Source organism: Hyla sarda, chromosome 6 (genome assembly GCF_029499605.1).
Source record: "Hyla sarda isolate aHylSar1 chromosome 6, aHylSar1.hap1, whole genome shotgun sequence".
In the NCBI taxonomy this organism is placed as follows: Eukaryota; Metazoa; Chordata; class Amphibia; order Anura; family Hylidae; genus Hyla; species Hyla sarda.
In genome coordinates, this window is record NC_079194.1 from 2,330,037 (window position 1) to 2,349,952 (window position 19,916).

The following is a 19,916-nucleotide window of genomic DNA, read 5'->3' on the forward strand; positions in this document are numbered from 1 at the left end:
AAACATTACACATTTAACAAATGACCCAGTGTTTATATCAAGTTCTTATGATGAAGACAACATTTTGGTGATTTATTTATTTTATATTATCTATTTAAAAAAAAAAAATCCTGTTCTGTAGAGATCACTTCTCAGCAGTCTCCTCCTCACTAGTGTTGAGCGGCATAGGCCATATTTGAATTCGCGAATATATGGACGAATATTCGTCATATATTCGCGAATATTCGCATATTCGTAATATTCTCCTTTTATTTTCGCATATGCGAAAATTCGCGTATGCAAAAATCAACATATGTGAAAATTTACATATACAAAAATTAGCATAAGCAAACATTTGCATATTCATAGTATTCTCGTTTATTTTCGCATATGCGGAAATTCGCACACCAGTCTCAAACAGTAGTATTAGAACCTTCTTTACACCACACAAGCTGGAAGAGGGATGATCACTGTGATGTGTACTGTGGAAAAAAAAACACAAAAACGAATATTCGTAATTCCGAATATATACCGCTAGATTCGCGAATATGCGATATTCGCGAATAAAATCCGCATTGCGAATATTCGCGAGCAACACTACTCCTCACAGACAGGATTACACTGACAGGTGACACCTATATGTAAATAACACAGGATCCACCATTCACTATAGACTGACCCCTCCTGTTCTGTAGAGATCACTTCTCAGCAGTCTCCTCTTAATCATCACAGACAGGATTACACTGACAGATAACATCTATATAGATAACACAGGACCCACCATTCACTATAGACTGACACCTCCTGTTCTATAGAGATCACTTCTCCGCAGTCTCCTCCTCATCATCACAGACAGGATTATACTGACAGGTAACATCTATATGTAGATAACACAGGATCCACCATTCACTATAGACTGACCCCTCCTGTTCTGTAGAGATCACTTCTCAGCAGTCTCCTCCTCATCATCACAGACAGGATTACACCGATAAACATCTATATATCTATATATATATCTATATATATATATATATCTATATATATATATATCTATATATATATATATATATATATATATATATATATATATATATATATATATATATATATATATATATATATAGATAAGACAGGCCCCACCATTCACTATGGACCGACCCCTCCTGTTCTGTAGAGATCACTTCTCAGCAGTCTCCTCCTCATCACAGACAGGATAATACTGACATATAACATCTATATATAGATAACACAGGACCCACCATTCACTATAGACTGACACCTCCTGCTCTGAAGAGATCACTTCTCAGCAGTCTCCTCATCATCACAGACAGGATTACACTGACAGGTAACACCTATATATAGATAACACAGAATCCACCATTCACTATAGACTGACCCCTCCTGTTCTGTAGAGATCACTTCTCAGCAGTCTCCTCCTCATCATCACAGACAGGATTATACTGACAGATAACATCTATATATAGAGAATACAGGATCCGCCATTCATTATAGACTGACACCTGTTCTGTAGAGATCACTTCTCAGCAGTCTCCTCCTCATCACAGACAGGATTACACTGACAGGTAACACCTATCTATAGATAACACAGGATCCACCATTCACTATAGACTGACACCTGTTCTGTAGAGATCACTTCTCAGCAGTCTTCTCCTCATCATCACAGACAGGATTACACTGACAGGTAACACCTATATATAGATAACACAGGATCAACCATTCACTATAGACCGACCCCTCCTGTTCTGTAGAGATCACTTCTCAGCAGTCTCCTCCTCATCACAGACAGGATTACACTGACAGGTAACACCTATCTATAGAGAACACAGGATCCGCCATTCACTATAGACTGACACCTGTTCTGTAGAGATCACTTCTCAGCAGTCTCCTCCTCATCACAGACAGGATTACACTGACAGGTAACACCTATCTATAGAGAACACAGGATCCACCATTCACTATAGACTGACACCTGTTCTGTAGAGATCACTTCTCAGCAGTCTCCATCATCACAGACAGGATTACACGGACAGGTAACATCTATATATAGATAACACAGGATCCGCCATTCATTATAGACTCTTCTGTAGAGATCACTTCTCAGCAGTCTCCTCCTCATCACAGACAGGATTATACTGACAGGTAACACCTATATATAGATAACACAGGATCTACCATTCACTATAGACCGACCCCTCCTGTACTGTAGAGATCACTTCTCAGCAGTCTCCTCCTCATCATCACAGACAGGATTACACTGACAGGTAACACCTATCTATAGATAACACAGGATCCACCATTCACTATAGACCGACCCCTCCTGTACTGTAGAGATCACTTCTCAGCAGTCTCCTCCTCATCATCACAGACAGGATTATACTGTCAGGTAACACCTATATATAGATAACACAGGATCCGCCTTTCACTATAGACTGACACCTGTTCTGTAGAGATCACTTCTCAGCAGTCTCCTCCTCATCATCACAGACAGGATTATACTGTCAGGTAACACCTATATATAGATAACACAGGATCCGCCTTTCACTATAGCCTGACACCTGTTCTGTAGAGATCACTTCTCAGCAGTCTCAGTACTGGACAATGAGTACTGGGACTGAACACTTAGACACTGATATTATGTTTATGTTTTTCTTACCTTAACCCTCCACAATAATCTTTCTTCTCAAACACTGTAATATCCGAATATCCAAGTCTGGCCAGGAATGTAGCGCAGCTAATGCTCGCAGGTCCGGCACCAATCAGAGCGATCTTCGTCTTGAAAGATGGCGGCATTTCCTCCACAGGGGGCAGCGTTGGATTCCTTATTTGTGGGATATTCATTGCTTTAAATACCTGCAACGAAGTGAAAAATATAACAATTTATAAATCACATATGATATAATTAATCCATTATTATACGGCCCATCCCACCGCGATCAGAGCGCTAAACGGAAGCTTTTATTGAAGAATATATATATATATATATATATATATATATATATATATATATTACAAGTAATGAGGGCACAAGTGCCATAATACTAGTGCCATAATACTAATGCCATAATACATACTAGTGTTGAGCGGCATAGGCCATATTCGAATTCGCGAATATTCGCGAATATATGGATGAATATTCGTCATATATTCGCGAATATTCGCATATTCGTTATATTCTCATTTTATTTTCGCATATGCGAAAATACGCGCATGCGAAAATTAGCATGTGGAAATTCGCATGTGCGGAAATTAGCATATGCTAATTTTCGCATATGCGAATATTCGCACGCCAGTCTCACACAGTAGTATTAGAGCCTTCTTTACACCACACAAGCTGGAAGCAGAGAGGGGTGATCACTGTGATGTGTACTGTGAAGAAAAAAAAAAAAACGAATATTCGTAATTACGAATATATAGCGCTATATTCGCGAAATTCGCGAATTCGCGCATATGCGATATTCGCGAATAATATTCGAATTGCGAATATTCGCGAGCAACACTAATACATACTAGTGTCATAATACATACAAGTGCCATAATACACACTAGTGCCATAATACATACTAGTGCCATAATACTAATGCCATAATACATACTAGTGCCATAATACATACTAGTGCCATAATACTAGTGCCATAATACTAGTGCCATAATACATACTAGTGCCATAATACTAGTGCCATAATACATACTAGTGCCATTATACTAGTGCCATAATACTAGTGCCATAATACATACTAGTGCCATAATACATACTAGTGCCATAATACATACTAGTGCCATAATACTAGTGCCATAATACTAGTGCCATAATACTAGTGCCATAATACTAGTGCCATAATACATACTAGTGCCATTATACTAGTGCCATTATACTAGTGCCATAATACTAGTGCCATAATACATACTAGTGCCATAATACTAGTGCCATAATACTAGTGCCATAATACATACTAGTGCCATAATACATACTAGTGCCATAATACTAGTGCCATAATACTAGTGCCATAATACTAGTGCCATAATACTAGTGCCATTATACTAGTGCCATTATACTAGTGCCATTATACTAGTGCCATTATACTAGTGCCATAATACTAGTGCCATAATACATACTAGTGCCATAATACATACTAGTGCCATAATACATACTAGTGCCATAATACATACTAGTGCCATAATACATACTAGTGCCATAATACATACTAGTGCCATAATGCATACTAGTGCCATAATGCATACTAGTGCCATAATGCATACTAGTGCCATAATGCATACTAGTGCCATAATACTAGTGCCATAATACATACTAGTGCCAAAATACTAGTGCCAAAATACTAGTGCCAAAATACATACTAGTGCCAAAATACTAGTGTCATAATACATACTAGTGCCAAAATACTAGTGCCATAATACATACTAGTGCCATAATGCATACTAGTGCCATAATGCATACTAGTGCCAAAATACTAGTGCCATAATACATACTAGTGCCATAATACATACTTGTGCCATAATGCATACTAGTGCCATAATGCATACCAGTGCCAAAATACTAGTGCCAAAATACTAGTGCCAAAATACTAGTGCCAAAATACTACTGCCATAATACATACTAGTGCCAAAATACTAGTGCCCATAATACTAGTGCCTTAATACTAGTGCCTTAATACTAGTGCCTTAATACTAGTGCCTTAATACTAGTGCCTTAATACTAGTGCCATATACTAGTGCCATTATACTAGTGCCATTATACTAGTGCCATAATACATACTAGTGCCATAATACATACTAGTGCAATTATACATACTAGTGCCATAATACTAGTGCCATAATACATACTAGTGCAATTATACTAGTGCCATAATACTAGTGCCATAATACATACTAGTGCCATTATACTAGTGCCAAAATACTAGTGCCAAAATACTAGTGCCAAAATACTAGTGCCAAAATACTAGTGCCATAATACTAGTGCCATAATAAATACTAGTGCCATTATACTAGTGCCATTATACTAGTGCCATTATACTAGTGCAAAAAAACTAGTGCCAAAATAAATACTAGTGACATAAATACTAGTGACATAAATACTAGTGACATAAATACTAGTGACATAATACTAGTGCCATAATACTAGTGCCATAATACTAGTGCCATAATACTAGTGCTATAATAAATACTAGTGCCATTATACTAGTCATTATACTAGTGCCATTATACTAGTGCCATTATACTAGTGCCATTATACTAGGGCCATTATACTAGTGCAAAAAAACTAGTGCCAAAATAAATACTAGTGACATAAATACTAGTGACATAAATACTAGTGACATAAATACTAGTGACATAATACTAGTGCCATAATACTAGTGCCATAATACTAGTGCTATAATAAATACTAGTGCCATTATACTAGTGCCATAATACTATTGCCATAATACTAGTGCCCTTATACTAGTGCCATTATACTAGTGCCAAAATAAATACTAGTGCCCTAATACTAGTGCCCTAATACTAGTGCCCTAATACTAGTGCCCTAATACTAGTGCCCTAATACTAGTGCCCTAATACTAGTGCCCTAATACTAGTGCCCTAATACTAGTGCCATTATACTAGTGCCATTAATACATACTAGTGCCATAATACTATTGCCATAATACATACTAGTGCCATAATACTAGTGCCTTTATACTAGTGCCTTTATACCAGTGCCTTTATACTAGTGCCAAAATACTAGTGCCAAAATACTAGTGCCAAAATACTAGTGCCAAAATACTAGTGCCAAAATACTAGTGCCATAATAAATACTAGTGCCATAATAAATACTAGTGCCATAATACTAGTGCCATAATACATACTAGTGCCATAATACATACTAGTGCCATAATATTAGTGCCCTAATACTAGTGCCCTAATACTAGTGCCCTAATACTAGTGCCCTAATACTAGTGCCCTAATACTAGTGCCCTAATACTAGTGCCATTATACTAGTGCCATTATACTAGTTCCATTATATTAGTGCCATTATACTAGTGCCATTAATACATACTAGTGCCATTATACTAGTGCCATAATACTAGTGCCATAATACTAGTGCCATAATAAATACTAGTGCCATAATACTAGTGCCTTTATACTAGTGCCTTTATACTAGTGCCTTTATACTAGTGCCAAAATACTAGTGCCAAAATACTAGTGCCAAAATACTAGTGCCATAATACTAGTGTCATAATACTAGTGCCAAAATACTAGTGCCATAATACATACTAGTGCCATAATACATACTAGTGCCATAATACATACTAGTGCCATAATACATATTAGTGCCATAATACATACTAGTGCCATAATACATATTAGTGCCATAATACATACTAGTGCCATAATACATACTAGTGCCATAATACTAGTGCCATAATACTAGTGCCATAATAAATACTAGTGTCATTATACTAGTGCCATAATACATACTAGTGCCATAATAAATACTAGTGCCATTATACATACTAGTGCCATAATACATACAATACTAGAGCCATAATACTGTGCCATAATACATACTAGTGCCATAATACATACTAGTGCCATAATACATACTAGTGCCATAATACATACTAGTACCATAATACATACTAGTGCCATAATACATACTAGTGCCATAATACATACTAGTGCCATAATACATACTAGTGCCATAATACCAGTGCCAAAATACTAGTGCCATTATACTAGTGCCATAATAAATACTAGTGCCATAATACTAGTGCCATAATACATACTAGTGCCATAATACATACTAGTGCCATAATACATACTAGTGCCATAATACATACTAGTGCCATAATACATACTAGTGCCATTATACATACTAATGCCATTATACATACTAGTGCCATTATACATACTAGTGCCATTATACATACTAGTGCCATTATACATACTAGGCAAGAAAGGAAAGTCCAGCACTGCAGGTCCAAAGCAAGGAAGCCGTTTTATTGTATAAGAACACACGGATACCAAACGTGGATCACAAGTGACGCGTTTCGGCGAGCTCTATCGCCTTAGTCGTACAAAGAAAAATTAAGATCCTTCTGGTCTATAAAGGGGAAGGCAGCTCCACCCCCCCACCAGGTGAAAACACCTGAGTGGTGTGGGTGGAGCTACCCCCTCCCCACACAGACACAGTCTAAATGTACAATACACATAGAAAAAATACACTCCAGTATGTTGTATACAACAATAAATATGGTGAATATGCAAAAGTAATAGAGAAAAATATTACAAAATACATGATTTCAGCTGTGATGTGTACAAAATAAATACACAGTTTCATAGAAAATATACAAAATATATAAACATGTTGATCAGAAAAAGTTCCCCAGCAATAAAAATGATAAGAATAATTTTATTGTTGGGGAATTTTTTCTGATCAACATGTTAATATATTTTGTATATTTTCTATGAAGCTGTGTATTTATTATTTTGTACACATCACAGCTGAAATCATGTATTTTGTAATATTTTTCTCTATTACTTTTGCATATTCACCATATTTATTGTTGTATACAACATACTGGAGTGTATTTTTTCTATGTGTATTGTACATTTAGACTGTGTCTGTGTGGGGAGGGGGTAGCTCCACCCACACCACTCAGGTGTTTTCACCTGGTGGGGGGGTGGAGCTGCCTTCCCCTTTATAGACCAGAAGGATCTTAATTTTTCTTTGTACGACTAAGGCGATAGAGCTCGCCGAAACGCGTCACTTGTGATCCACGTCTGGTGTCCGTGTGTTCTTATACAATAAAACTGCTTCCTTGCTTTGGACCTGCAGTGCTGGACTTTCCTTTCTTGCCAAGTTTGCATTTGTACGTGGAGTCCACACGTTTCCGTGCACTGAGACGGGGAGTGGTGAGCTGGACACTGCGTGAGTGTGTGTTCCATTATACATACTAGTGCCATAATACATACTAGTGCCATAATACTTTGGATTCCTACATGAGACTCAACCTTTTAAAGAGGACAAACCACAACGTGTGGGGTCACTACTGTAACACTGTGTGACACCACATAATCGGGGTTTACCTCCATTAAAGGGTTCAAACACCACGTAATGGAGGAGATGGCGGTATTCTTCTATTACATTGTGACGCCTGATGTATATTGGCTTGAATGATTGAGTAGATTTCAGCTCTTTATATACTGATTTTAATGTGTTTTTAGTGTTTGTCTTTTGTGAATGGGTTTTCTCCTCTCTATTTCACCTGGGAAAAGTCTACATCAGTGGAGGCCAAAAGAAGTACATGATGGTATGAAACAGCTGTCGCCTTTCAACACTCCCCGCTATACAGTCTGTATCTTTTTTTTTTTTTTTAAGAGGATCTCTACCACTGATTAGTGCTCCATCTTATTTTCTTATTTGGACACCATATAACACTAACCATTGTGTGATGGGACTCACCTGGGATTTTTGAATAATCAACAGATCAGGAGGACAACACAGTCCACACAATATGGAGCATTCCATGGGGGAGCATCACAGCAAGGGGGTAGCAGAGGTAACAAATAGCAGTCCTTGGGATAACCACTGAGCCCCCATATAATGCTATTAACCACTGAGCCACCATATACTGCTTGTAACCACTGGGCCACCATATAATGCTAGTAACTATCGGACCACCATTTAGTTCTAACCACTGAGCCACCATATAATGCTAATCACTGAGCCACTCTATAATGCTAACAACTGAGCCACTCTATAATGCTAACCAGTCACCATATAGTACTAATCACTGAGCCACTATATAATGCTAATCAGTGAGCCACTCTATAATGCTAACCAGTCACCATATAGTACTAATCACTGAGCCACTCTATAATGCTAACCAGTCACCATATAGTACTAACCACTGAGCCCCCATATAGTGCTAATCACTGAGCCACCATATAATGCTAATCACTGAGCCATTCTATAATGCTAACAACTGAGCCACTCTATAATGCTAACCAGTCACCATATAGTACTGACCACTGAGCCACCATATAGTGCTAATCACTGAGCCAACATATAATGCTAATCACTGAGCCACTCTATAATGCTAACCACTGAGTGACCATATGCTAGTATCCACTGAGCTACCATATAATGATAATCACTGAGCCAACATATGCTAGTATCCACTGAGCCACCATATAATGCTTATCACTGAGACAACATATGCTAGTATCCACTGAGCCACCATATAATGCTAATCCCTGAGCCAACATATGCTAGTATCCACTGAGCCACCATATAATGCTAATCACTGAGCCAACATATGCTAGTATCCACTGAGCCACCATATAATGTTTATTACTGAGCCAACATATGCTAGTATCCACTAAGCCACCATATAATGATAATCACTGAGCCAACATATGCTAGTATCCACTGAGCCACCATATAATGCTTATCACTGAGACAACATATGCTAGTATCCACTGAGCCACCATATAATGCTTATCACTGAGACAACATATGCTAGTATCCACTGAGCCACCATATAATGCTAATCCCTGAGCCAACATATGCTAGTATCCACTGAGCCACCATATAATGCTAATCACTGAGCCAACATATGCTAGTATCCACTAAGCCACCATATAATGCTAATCACTGAGCCAACATATGCTAGTATCCACTAAGCCACCATATAATGATAATCACTGAGCCAACATATGCTAGTATCCACTGAGCCACCATATAATGCTAATCACTGAGCCACCATATAATGCTCATCACTGAGCCAACATATGCTAGTATCCACTGAGCCACCATATAATGCTTATCACTGAGACAACATATGCTAGTATCCACTGAGCCACCATATAATGCTTATCACTGAGACAACATATGCTAGTATCCACTGTGCCACCATATAATGCTTATTACTGAGCCAACATATGCTAGTATCCACTGAGCCACCATATAACGCTAATCCCTGAGCCAACATATGCTAGTATCCACTGAGCCACCATATAATGCTTATTACTGAGACAACATATGCTAGTATCCACTGAGCCACCATATAATGCTTATTACTGAGCCAACATATGCTAGTATCCACTGAGCCACCATATAATGCTAATCACTGAGCCACCATATAATGCTAATCACTGAGCCATTCTATAATGCTAACAACTGAGCCACTCTATAATGCTAACCAGTCACCATATAGTACTAACCCCTGAGCCCCCATATAGTGCTAATCACTGAGCCAACATATAATGCTAATCACTGAGCCACCATATAATGCTAATCACTGAGCCACCATATAATGCTTATTACTGAGCCAACATATGCTAGTATCCACTGAGCCACCATATAATGCTTATTACTGAGCCACCATATAATGCTAATCACTGAGCCATTCTATAATGCTAACAACTGAGCCACTCTATAATGCTAACCAGTCACCATATAGTACTAACCCCTGAGCCCCCATATAGTGCTAATCACTGAGCCACCATATAATGCTAATCACTGAGCCATTCTATAATGCTAACAACTGAGCCACTCTATAATGCTAACCAGTCACCATATAGTACTAACCCCTGAGCCCCCATATAGTGCTAATCACTGAGCCAACATATAATGCTAATCACTGAGCCACCATATAATGCTAATCACTGAGCCACCATATAATGCTTATTACTGAGCCAACATATAATGCTTATTACTGAGCCAACATATGCTAGTATCCACTGAGCCACCATATAATGCTAATCACTGAGCCACCATATAATGCTTATTACTGAGCCAACATATGCTAGTATCCACTGAGCCACCATATAATGCTCATCACTGAGCCACCATATAATGCTTATTACTGAGCCACCATATAATGCTCATCACTGAGCCACCATATAATGCTTATTACTGAGCCACCATATAATGCTTATTACTGAGCCACCATGCTCCTATTACTATTGGTATCAAAAATCTACTTTGCGCTTTAAAGTAACTTTCCTGAATGCTCCAATGTGACTAAGTGACACTCAGCAGTAGTATTTGTATCACTTAGTAGTATCTGTAGGATGGACATTAGATCACAATGTATATAAATAGTAGAGGAGCGGCGGTGTGTGTGATTACGTCCCTGTCTCCGCCGCTTATCTCATTATCATGATGGCGGTCTAGTTGACTATTTCACACTCAGTCGCCATCACAGTCAGTTAGAGGAGAGTCACCCCGGCGCCGCGTCTCCCAGGAACACGTCCAATGTGATTTGTTTCCAGTCATTTGCTTAGAACTGCAAAGCTTCAAAAGGAAAAATCACTATAATGGAGCATAGACGAAAAAAACAGCAAAACCAATGAGACGGGGTAAATGGCCTATAAGAAAAACCCGTGAAAATAGCGTCTAATAGACAATGTATCATTGTATTGATTACTCTGTATACACAATGCGGATCCAGGGCTAATGGGAAATCCATAAAAATCTAAAATGTATTCAGGACCTCAGGATAGGCCTTTACCATATGGTAGATGGGGCTGACCCTCACCACCCGCGCCAATCAGAGGCCGAACATGCCTGGGTACTACAGCCTCCTCATTGGTCGCATTGCTCCGTGTGTCATCACACTGGACACCCAGTAGTGACTGTGTAGTTTAAGGAGTACTCCACTGGCAAGCATTGGGAACATTTAGTTCCGAACACTGTATGTGCGCTGCGGGAGTCGGCCACGCCCCCTCATGGTGTCACGCCACGTCCCCTGAGGAGACTTGGTGTGACGTCATGAGGGGGCATGGCCGGCCCCGCAAAGCACATCCAGCATTCGGAACTAAATGTTCCGAATGCTAGCCAGTGGAGTACCCCTTTAGTGCAGCTATCACATTTGTGGTGGCCCAGAACCTAAGCACTAGCTGCTGCACTGAACATAGTTCGGGTGGTGTTGGCCTTACAAGGTTTGACGGTCTTTCTCTAAAATGCTGCGGCCTATGTCCATGTTCTGTGTTTCTGTGTATTAGATGCATGCACTGAGCCTTATACAGAGTGTAACTATTTCTACCCATTTGTCTATTGCAGTCTATGTAAGAGCGTTGATCATCTGTCAGGTGTCCAACCCCTTAGCCAATTAATGCTAAGAACTGTCCTACTCCACCTCTATTCCAAGGATAGGGAGAGGACCCAAAGACCTCATGATCAGACTAATTCTGGCCCCAGAGAGCAAGTCTAGTCTACGTTTAGGGCCCGCAAGTATCTCCAGTCCTCCTATACAACTGAATGGAGCATGTGCTTATACAGCATGTGCTCCCTCTGAGCTGTGGCCCCGTTCTGGAGATTGTGGGGTCCCAATGGTCGGACCTCCCAAACCTTCTGCAATCAGACATTAATCCCTAATCCTGTGGATAGGGGATAAGATATTGTGACATATTAGGAAACCCCAATTTAGGTCTGGGGTCTGATAATTTAGGGATCTGGGCTGGGGTCTGATAATTTAGGGATCTGGTCTGGGTCTGATAATTTAGGGATCTGGGCTGGGGTCTGATAATTTAGAGATCTGGGCTGGGGTCTGATAATTTAGGGATCTGGGCTGGGGTCTGATAATTTAGGGAACTGATCTGGGGTCTGATAATTTAGGGATCTGGGCTGGGGTCTGATAATTTAGGGATCTGGGCTGGGGTCTGATAATTTAGGGATCTGGGCTGGGGTCTGATAATTTAGGGATCTGTTCTGGGGTCTGATAATTTAGGGATCTGGGCTGGGGTCTGATAATTTAGGGATCTGGGCTGGGGTCTGATAATTTAGGGATCTGGGCTGGAGTCTGATAATTTAGAGATCTGGGCTGGGGTCTGATAATTTAGGGATCTGGGCTGGGGTCTGATAATTTAGGGATCTGGGCTGGGGTCTGATAATTTAGGGATCTGGGCTGGGGTCTGATAATTTAGGGATCTGATCTGGAGTCTGATAATTTAGGGATCTGATCTGGGGTCTGATAAATTAGGGGTCTGGTCTAAGGATTGATAATTTAGCAATAGGCTGCAATTCCCATCACCCACCACCACTGGGAACCAAACAAAGACACATATGGTGCACACATCTCCTGATATAGTATTTCAGTATCATGTCTTATCATGGGACAGTATAATGTGACATATTATTTGGGGATACTGGAAGCTGTTCCAGCAGATATAGTTCTCACTGGTTATTTCCTAGTTTATCAGTTGTATATAGGGCCAGCGTTAAGGGGGAGCAAACCAGGCAATTACCCAGCCCCCCCCCCCCCAGGGGGCCTCCTGCGGGCATCTCAGTGGTGGATCCGGAGGGGGGGTAAACGCCACCAAGCAGCCCGTAGGGGGGCCCCCTATCACATTCGGGACATCCCTGTGTCCCAAAAGATCTTTTCGGGACACAAGGATGTCCCAGTAACCTTTCTGCGGCCTCGCCTTAACTTTAAAAATGCAGGGGCCGCCGGGAGGTAGCGCACGCAGGGACGTCACTGACGTCCCATGCGTGCACCTATAGGAATGGAAGAGAGAGCATCGAGGAGGAGGACACAAGATGGCCGGCATAGTAAGTTACAAGCTGCATGCCAGCTTCGGTGCTCCGACCACCACTCCTCCGGTCCCGGGACCTACTGCTATGGCCTATGTGACCCCAGACCGGAGGAGCGGTGGACGGAGCACTGAAGTGGGGACATACACACACATACAGCCAACAGCCATACACTGTAGATGGCTGAAGGCTGTATGTCTGTGTGTGTGTGTGTGTGTGGGAGGGGGGGGGGGGGGTCACTGCCTACCTAATGTGGGGGGGACTACAACCTCTTGTCAGGGAACTATACTGCCAACCTCATGTGGGGGAACTACCACCTCTTGTCAGGGAACTATACTGCCAACCTCATGTGGGGGAACTATACTGCCAACCTAATATGGGGGAACTATACTTCCAACCAAATGTGGGGGAACTATACTGCTAACCTAATGTGGTGGAACTATACTGCCAAGCTAATGTGGGGGAACTATACTGACAACCTAACGTGGTGGGACTACAACCAAATGTGGTGGAACTATACTGCCTACATACTGTGGGGGAACTACAATCTAATGTGGGGGAACATACTGCCTACCTAATGTGGGGAAACTACAACCTAATATGGGGGAATATACTGCCAACCTAATGTGGGGGAACTATACTGCCAACCTAATGTGGGGGAACTATACTGCAAACCTAATGTGGGGAAACTATACTGCCAGCTATCTGTGAGGGAACTACCACCTAATGTGGGGGAACTACCACCTAATGTGGGGGAACTATACTGCTAACCAAATGTGGGGGAACTGTACTGCCTTTCTGAGGCCCCGCGTTGACTTTCAAAACGCAGGGGCCGCCGGGAGGTAGCGCACGCAGGGACATCACTGACATCCCATGTGTGCGCCCATAGGAAAGGAGGAACGGAGCATCGAGGAGGATGACGCAAGCTGGCCGGCATAGTAAGTTACAAGCTGCACGTCAGCTTCGGTGCTCCGACCTCCGCTCCTCCGGAGGAGCAGTGGACGGAGCACTGGAGTGGGGACGTACACAGACATACAGCCTACAGCCATACACTGTAGATGACTGAAGGCTGTATGTCTGTGGGGGAGGGGGGGGGGGGCGGTCACTGCCTACCTAATGTGGGGGGACTACAACCTAATGTGGGGGAACTATACTGCCAACCTAATGTGGGGGAACTATACTGCCAACCTAATGTGGGGGAACTATACTGCCAACCTAATGTGGGGGAACTATACTGCTAACCTAATGTGGGGGAACTATTCTGCCAACCTAATGTGGGGGAACTATACTGCCAACCTAATGTGGGGGAACTATACTGCCAACCTAATGTGGGGGAACTATACTGCCAACCTAATGTGGGGGAACTACAACTTAATGTTGGGGAGCTATACTGCCAGCCTATTGTGGGGGAACTACAACCTAATGTGGGGGAACTATACTGCCTACATACTGTGGGGGAACTACAACCTAATGTGGGGGAACATACTGCCTACCTAATGCGGGGAAACTACAATCAAATGTGGGGGAACTACAGCCTAATGTGGGGGTACATACTGCCAACCTAATGTGAGGGAAATATACTGCCTACCTAATGTGGGGAACTGCAACCTAATGTGAGGGAACTATACTGTCTACCTAATGTGGGGGTACATACTGCCAACCTAATGTGATGGAACTATACTGCCAACCTAATGTGGAGGAACTTCAACCTAATGTGGGGGAACTATACTGCCAACCTAATGTGGGGGAACATACTGCCAACCTATAAAATTGTACTATTCTGATCCCTATAACTCTTATTTTCCTGTATATGGGGATGTATGAGGGTCATTTTTTGTGCTGTGAGTTGTGGTTTTTATAGGTACCATTTTGTTTTGATTGGACTTTTCAATAGCTTTTTAGATATTTTTTAATGGTTTTTGAAGTGACCAAAAATGTGCAAATTTGCTTAGTGCACTATTACGACTTATGGGGCCTCACTTTTGATTTTGCCCAGGGCCACGCGAAGCCTAAAACCGGCCCTGGTTGTATGAAATAGAACGACATGAACATAGCCTGTCCTCCGTACATGTGAGGGACACATAGGAACATACGTGTGTCATCCAGTAAAGCAGGTCATGTGACTGCAGATCTTTACATTTTAATCTAAGCGTATGTCACGGTGTCAGGGTTTTGCAATATTTATCCCTTGTTGCGCGTTCAGTATTAATCATGGTGTCAGCACAAAGCTTTGTAATAGATTTCTAATGATTTTTTAAAAAATGGCAGATATTTAGCACAATATATCAAGGTGTAATTTATGTCTATTAATCACGGTGACAAGACTCAAAGGGAACACGGATCACGCTTTAATGGGTATCGCCTGCATTTAGTCGTCTCTAAAATGTAACATTGTGGCTCGGTATCTATCACCGTGTCCAAGGAAAAAAGAAGAGTAAGCCGAAGTCACGTCTGCGGGGCGATCCATCTTCACAGACCTAAAATAAAAAGGTGTCACATGACACGCCTCTCCTGCAAAAAGACCATCCTGACCGGCAGAGCGCACGACTCTAGAATCACAAGAGTCAAATATAAAGACTAAAATATTAACATAAGGGAACATTTTCTGGTAACAAACAGTTTTGACTGAATAGAACAAAGCGATGTGTAAGGTCAAACAATTGGATAAAACCAACTCCATACAACGATGCCCACATGTCAGGTCTGATACCGCTCAGGGAAGACTAATCAGGAGATTAACTAGAAAAGGTAGAGTCCCACCACCAAACCTTTAGGGGGTCTGGTCTGGGTTCTAATAATTTAGGGATCAGGTCTGGGTCTGATAATTTAGGGATAAGGTCTGGGGTCTGATAATTTAGGGATAAGGTCTGGGATCTGATAATTTAGGGATCAGGTCTGGGTCTGATAATTTAGGGATAAGGTTTGGGGTCTGATAATTTATGGATCCATTCTGAAGTCTGATAATTTAGGGGTCTGGTCTGTGGTCTGATAATTTAGGGATCTGGTCTGGAGTCTGATAATTTAGGGATCAGATCTGGGGTCTGATGATTTAGGGGTCTGGGCTGGGGTCTGATAATTTAGGGATCTGGGCTGGGGTCTGATAATTTAGAGATCTGGGCTGGGGTAGGATAATTTAGGGATCTGGGCTGGGGTCTGATAATTTAGGGATCCATCCTGGGGTCTGATAATTTAGGGATCCATCCTGGGGTCTGATAATTTAGGGATCAGGTCTGGGTTCTGATAATTTAGGGATCCATTCTGAAGTCTGATAATTTAGGAATCTGGTCTGGGGTCTGATAATTTAGGGATCTTGTCTGGGGTCTGATAATTTAGGAATCTGGTCTGGGGTCTGATAATTTAGGGATCTTGTCTGGGGTCTGATAATTTAGGGGTCTGGTCTGGGGTCTGATAATTTAGGGGTCTGGTCTGGGGTCTGATAATTTAGGTATCTGGTCTGGGGTCTGATAATTTAGGGATCTGGTCTGGGGTCTGATAATTTAGGGGTCTGGTCTGTGATCTGATAATTTAGGAATCTGGTCTGTGGTTCGATAATTTAGGGATCTATTCTGGGGTCTGATAATTTAGGGATCAGGTCTTGGTTCTGATAATAAAGAAATCTGGTCTGAGGTCTAATTTAGGGATCTGGTATGGGGTCTGATCATTTAGGGATCTAGTCTGGGGTCTGATTATTTAGGGATCTGGTCTGGGGTCTGACCATTTAGGCTCGTATTCTGGGGTCAGATAAGGTCTGGAGTCTGACAATTTTGGAATCTGGTCTGGAGTGTGATAATTTAGGGCCGTTGGCTGTCCGGGCATGCAGTGAATTGAAGTTTTGCATCAGCTGAAGGCATGCTGGTTGGTAAACACTGGCAGCCCAGCCATAGACCCTATTTTTAAGTAATTACGTAGAATTTTTTTCCTAAATTTTTCTACATAAACTTCCATATCTGGAAACATTGTAACACATAAGATATAACAGCAGGGGATGTATTGTGTAGATAAATAATATGTGAAATAAATATTTGGGGGGGGTAATGTAAACAACAGGGACGAACACGTAAAAAGTTATTTATTCATTAAAGTGTAAACCTGGGCCCCATGTAATGCAATGAGGTTTTACAGGTTGATGCTTTGTGAACAACTGACGAAAAATCAATGTTCATGAAATCCCTTCACGACACTGGTTAAAAATGAGAAGTGAGACAGATGGGCCGCGGGAGCTCCAGCAGTTCTCTGCTCAGATATTCAATCCAAATAATAGTTGTATAGTGAAAAAGAAAAGAAAAAATCAATGGACCTGATTGAGGATGAGCGAATCGAATCTGATGAATCCAAATTCGTTACGAACTTCAGGAAAAATTTGCTTCACAACAAATGTGAATATCGCCATTCCATTTAGTACAGTCCAGACTCTAGGGCATCTAAGATGGTGGCTCCACATGTCAGGACATGGGGCAAGGAACTCTGGGAAGGCGGGAACCAGGAAAGGCGGGATGACCCTGAATCACATGCAGGATGCAGCCTATGAGCAGCCAGTCAACCTTGTGATGTCACAGCCCTATATAATCGGCAGCCATATTGTGGCCAGTCACATCAGCATTCTATTACAGAGAGAGAGAGGGACAGAGCAGTGTGTGATGCACAGGGAAGCATTTATACAGCGGTTCACCTTAAGCCCAAATCCAGCCTAGAAGCACTGATAGGGAAGGGAGAGAAATTGAGAGAGGAATTGCAATTTTGGGTGTAGTACACAGCGACTGTGTGCTGCAGCACTTGTTTGTACAACTGAAAAGCTAATAGTAGCCAGCCAGTTAGGGTGAGCAGAACACTAAAAGCCATAATCACCTGCTATTAGTGCCTAATACAGGTTGCGTAGCGGAGCGTATTGTTCTCTATTAAGTGTAACCTGTGCGTAAATAGGTGGTGTACCATTTTGTTCCTGTTCTAGTCCTAAGGGCCTAGATACTGTGAAAGGCCAGCCAAAAGTGCACACCTGCTGGTGTTGTAGACAAATACTGTTTTAAGCATAGTGGAGTGCATTGTCCTCCCCCCATAAGTACATACCACATACGTACATCTAATTGGTGTACTATTTTGTACCTGTTAATCTGTCAAGGGCCTAGATACTGTGAAAGGACAGCCAAAAGTATACTGCTGCTGTTCTAGACAAATACTGTTTTAAGCATAGTGGAGCGTATTGTACTCCCCTTATGTATTTAGTCAGAGAAGTGCCAGTCGCAGCAGACTAGGGGCGAATGACAGCAGGAGTCGTAGCAAGAGGCCTGAGCTCCCGGTATCACCCTAGCGGTCGTGTTCCGACCAGCAACCCATCTGCTGTCATCAATTGGTTTACTCGGTCATCCACTTCATCATAAGTGACATCTGACACCCCCAGTCAACAGTCGATGGGTTACTCAGACACAACTCTAAGTTGGCATGGCCCGGGAGCAGACCCTGTACAATGCTGTTCCCTCCCCCATAGAAGTATCCTATTGTAAGCTGCAAGGAGGTAGTAGATCCTCTGATCTTGTGTGAATGATGGCTTGGGCCGTGTCAGGGAGTGAAGTCCAAGGTGCCACTGATATTCACCAGAGCTCGACGCAAAGCGGGATGGACTTGCTGCGGCAGGTGGCACCCAGGTTGCTACCTCTGACACGACTCGTCCACACAGGCTGTTGAGGAGAAAACGTGGTACAGGAGGAATATGGCAACTTGTAGTCAGGATAGCATAAGGTCAGGGCAGGCAGCACTGTAACGAGAACAGGAATGTAGCAAGAGGTCAGAAGGCAGGGGGCACAGGAGCAAGGTCAGGTCCCGGAGCTGGTAGGTCAGAAACACGGTAAGGCAAGACACAACAGTCACTAGGGCACTGGGCACACAAAGATCCGGCAAGATGTAGAGGGAGGAGCACATACTTATAAAGAAGGGACAGGTGCAAACAATAATTAAGGCTGCACTGGCCCTTTAAATCTTAGAGCTCCGGCGCGCGCCCTTAGAGCTTAGAGCAGCTGGTGGTGTGAGAACACGGAGGAGATAGGAGGAGGTGAGTGACTGCCAGGGATGCGGGCGCGTCCTGCAATGTGAATCCCGGGCCCACTGGAGGACAGAGGAATAGAGCACTCACGACCAGTGTGACCTCCCGGAGCTCGCCATAACAGTACCCCACCCCCCCTAAGGTCTCAAAAAATTTGGGACCAAGTCGTGGTCCAAAATATTCGCTTCTGGCTCCCAGGACCCTTCCCCTTCCAGTCTACTAAAAAATAATGTCTCCCTCTCCTTGACTTCAAAGATATCCAAAGAACCAGAGATAGGAGAAGGAACAATGACTTTCTGCGAAAAATGGTTGAAAATGACTGGCTTGGGGAAGGAAATGTGAAAAGAA

At 42.1% G+C, this 19,916-nt stretch overlaps 1 protein-coding gene across 4 annotated transcripts in view; it reads right to left on the reverse strand.

The window, feature by feature from the left end:
• The window catches only part of DPYD (dihydropyrimidine dehydrogenase), a 1,322,423-nt gene that overhangs the window by 981,171 nt on the left and 321,336 nt on the right, over positions 1-19,916 (reverse strand). For all 4 annotated transcript variants that reach the window (XM_056528554.1, XM_056528555.1, XM_056528557.1 and 1 more), the window contains one exon: positions 2,654-2,850. In XM_056528554.1, the coding sequence (XP_056384529.1) occupies positions 2,654-2,850 (197 nt within the window). The remainder of the gene's footprint in view (positions 1-2,653; positions 2,851-19,916) is intronic.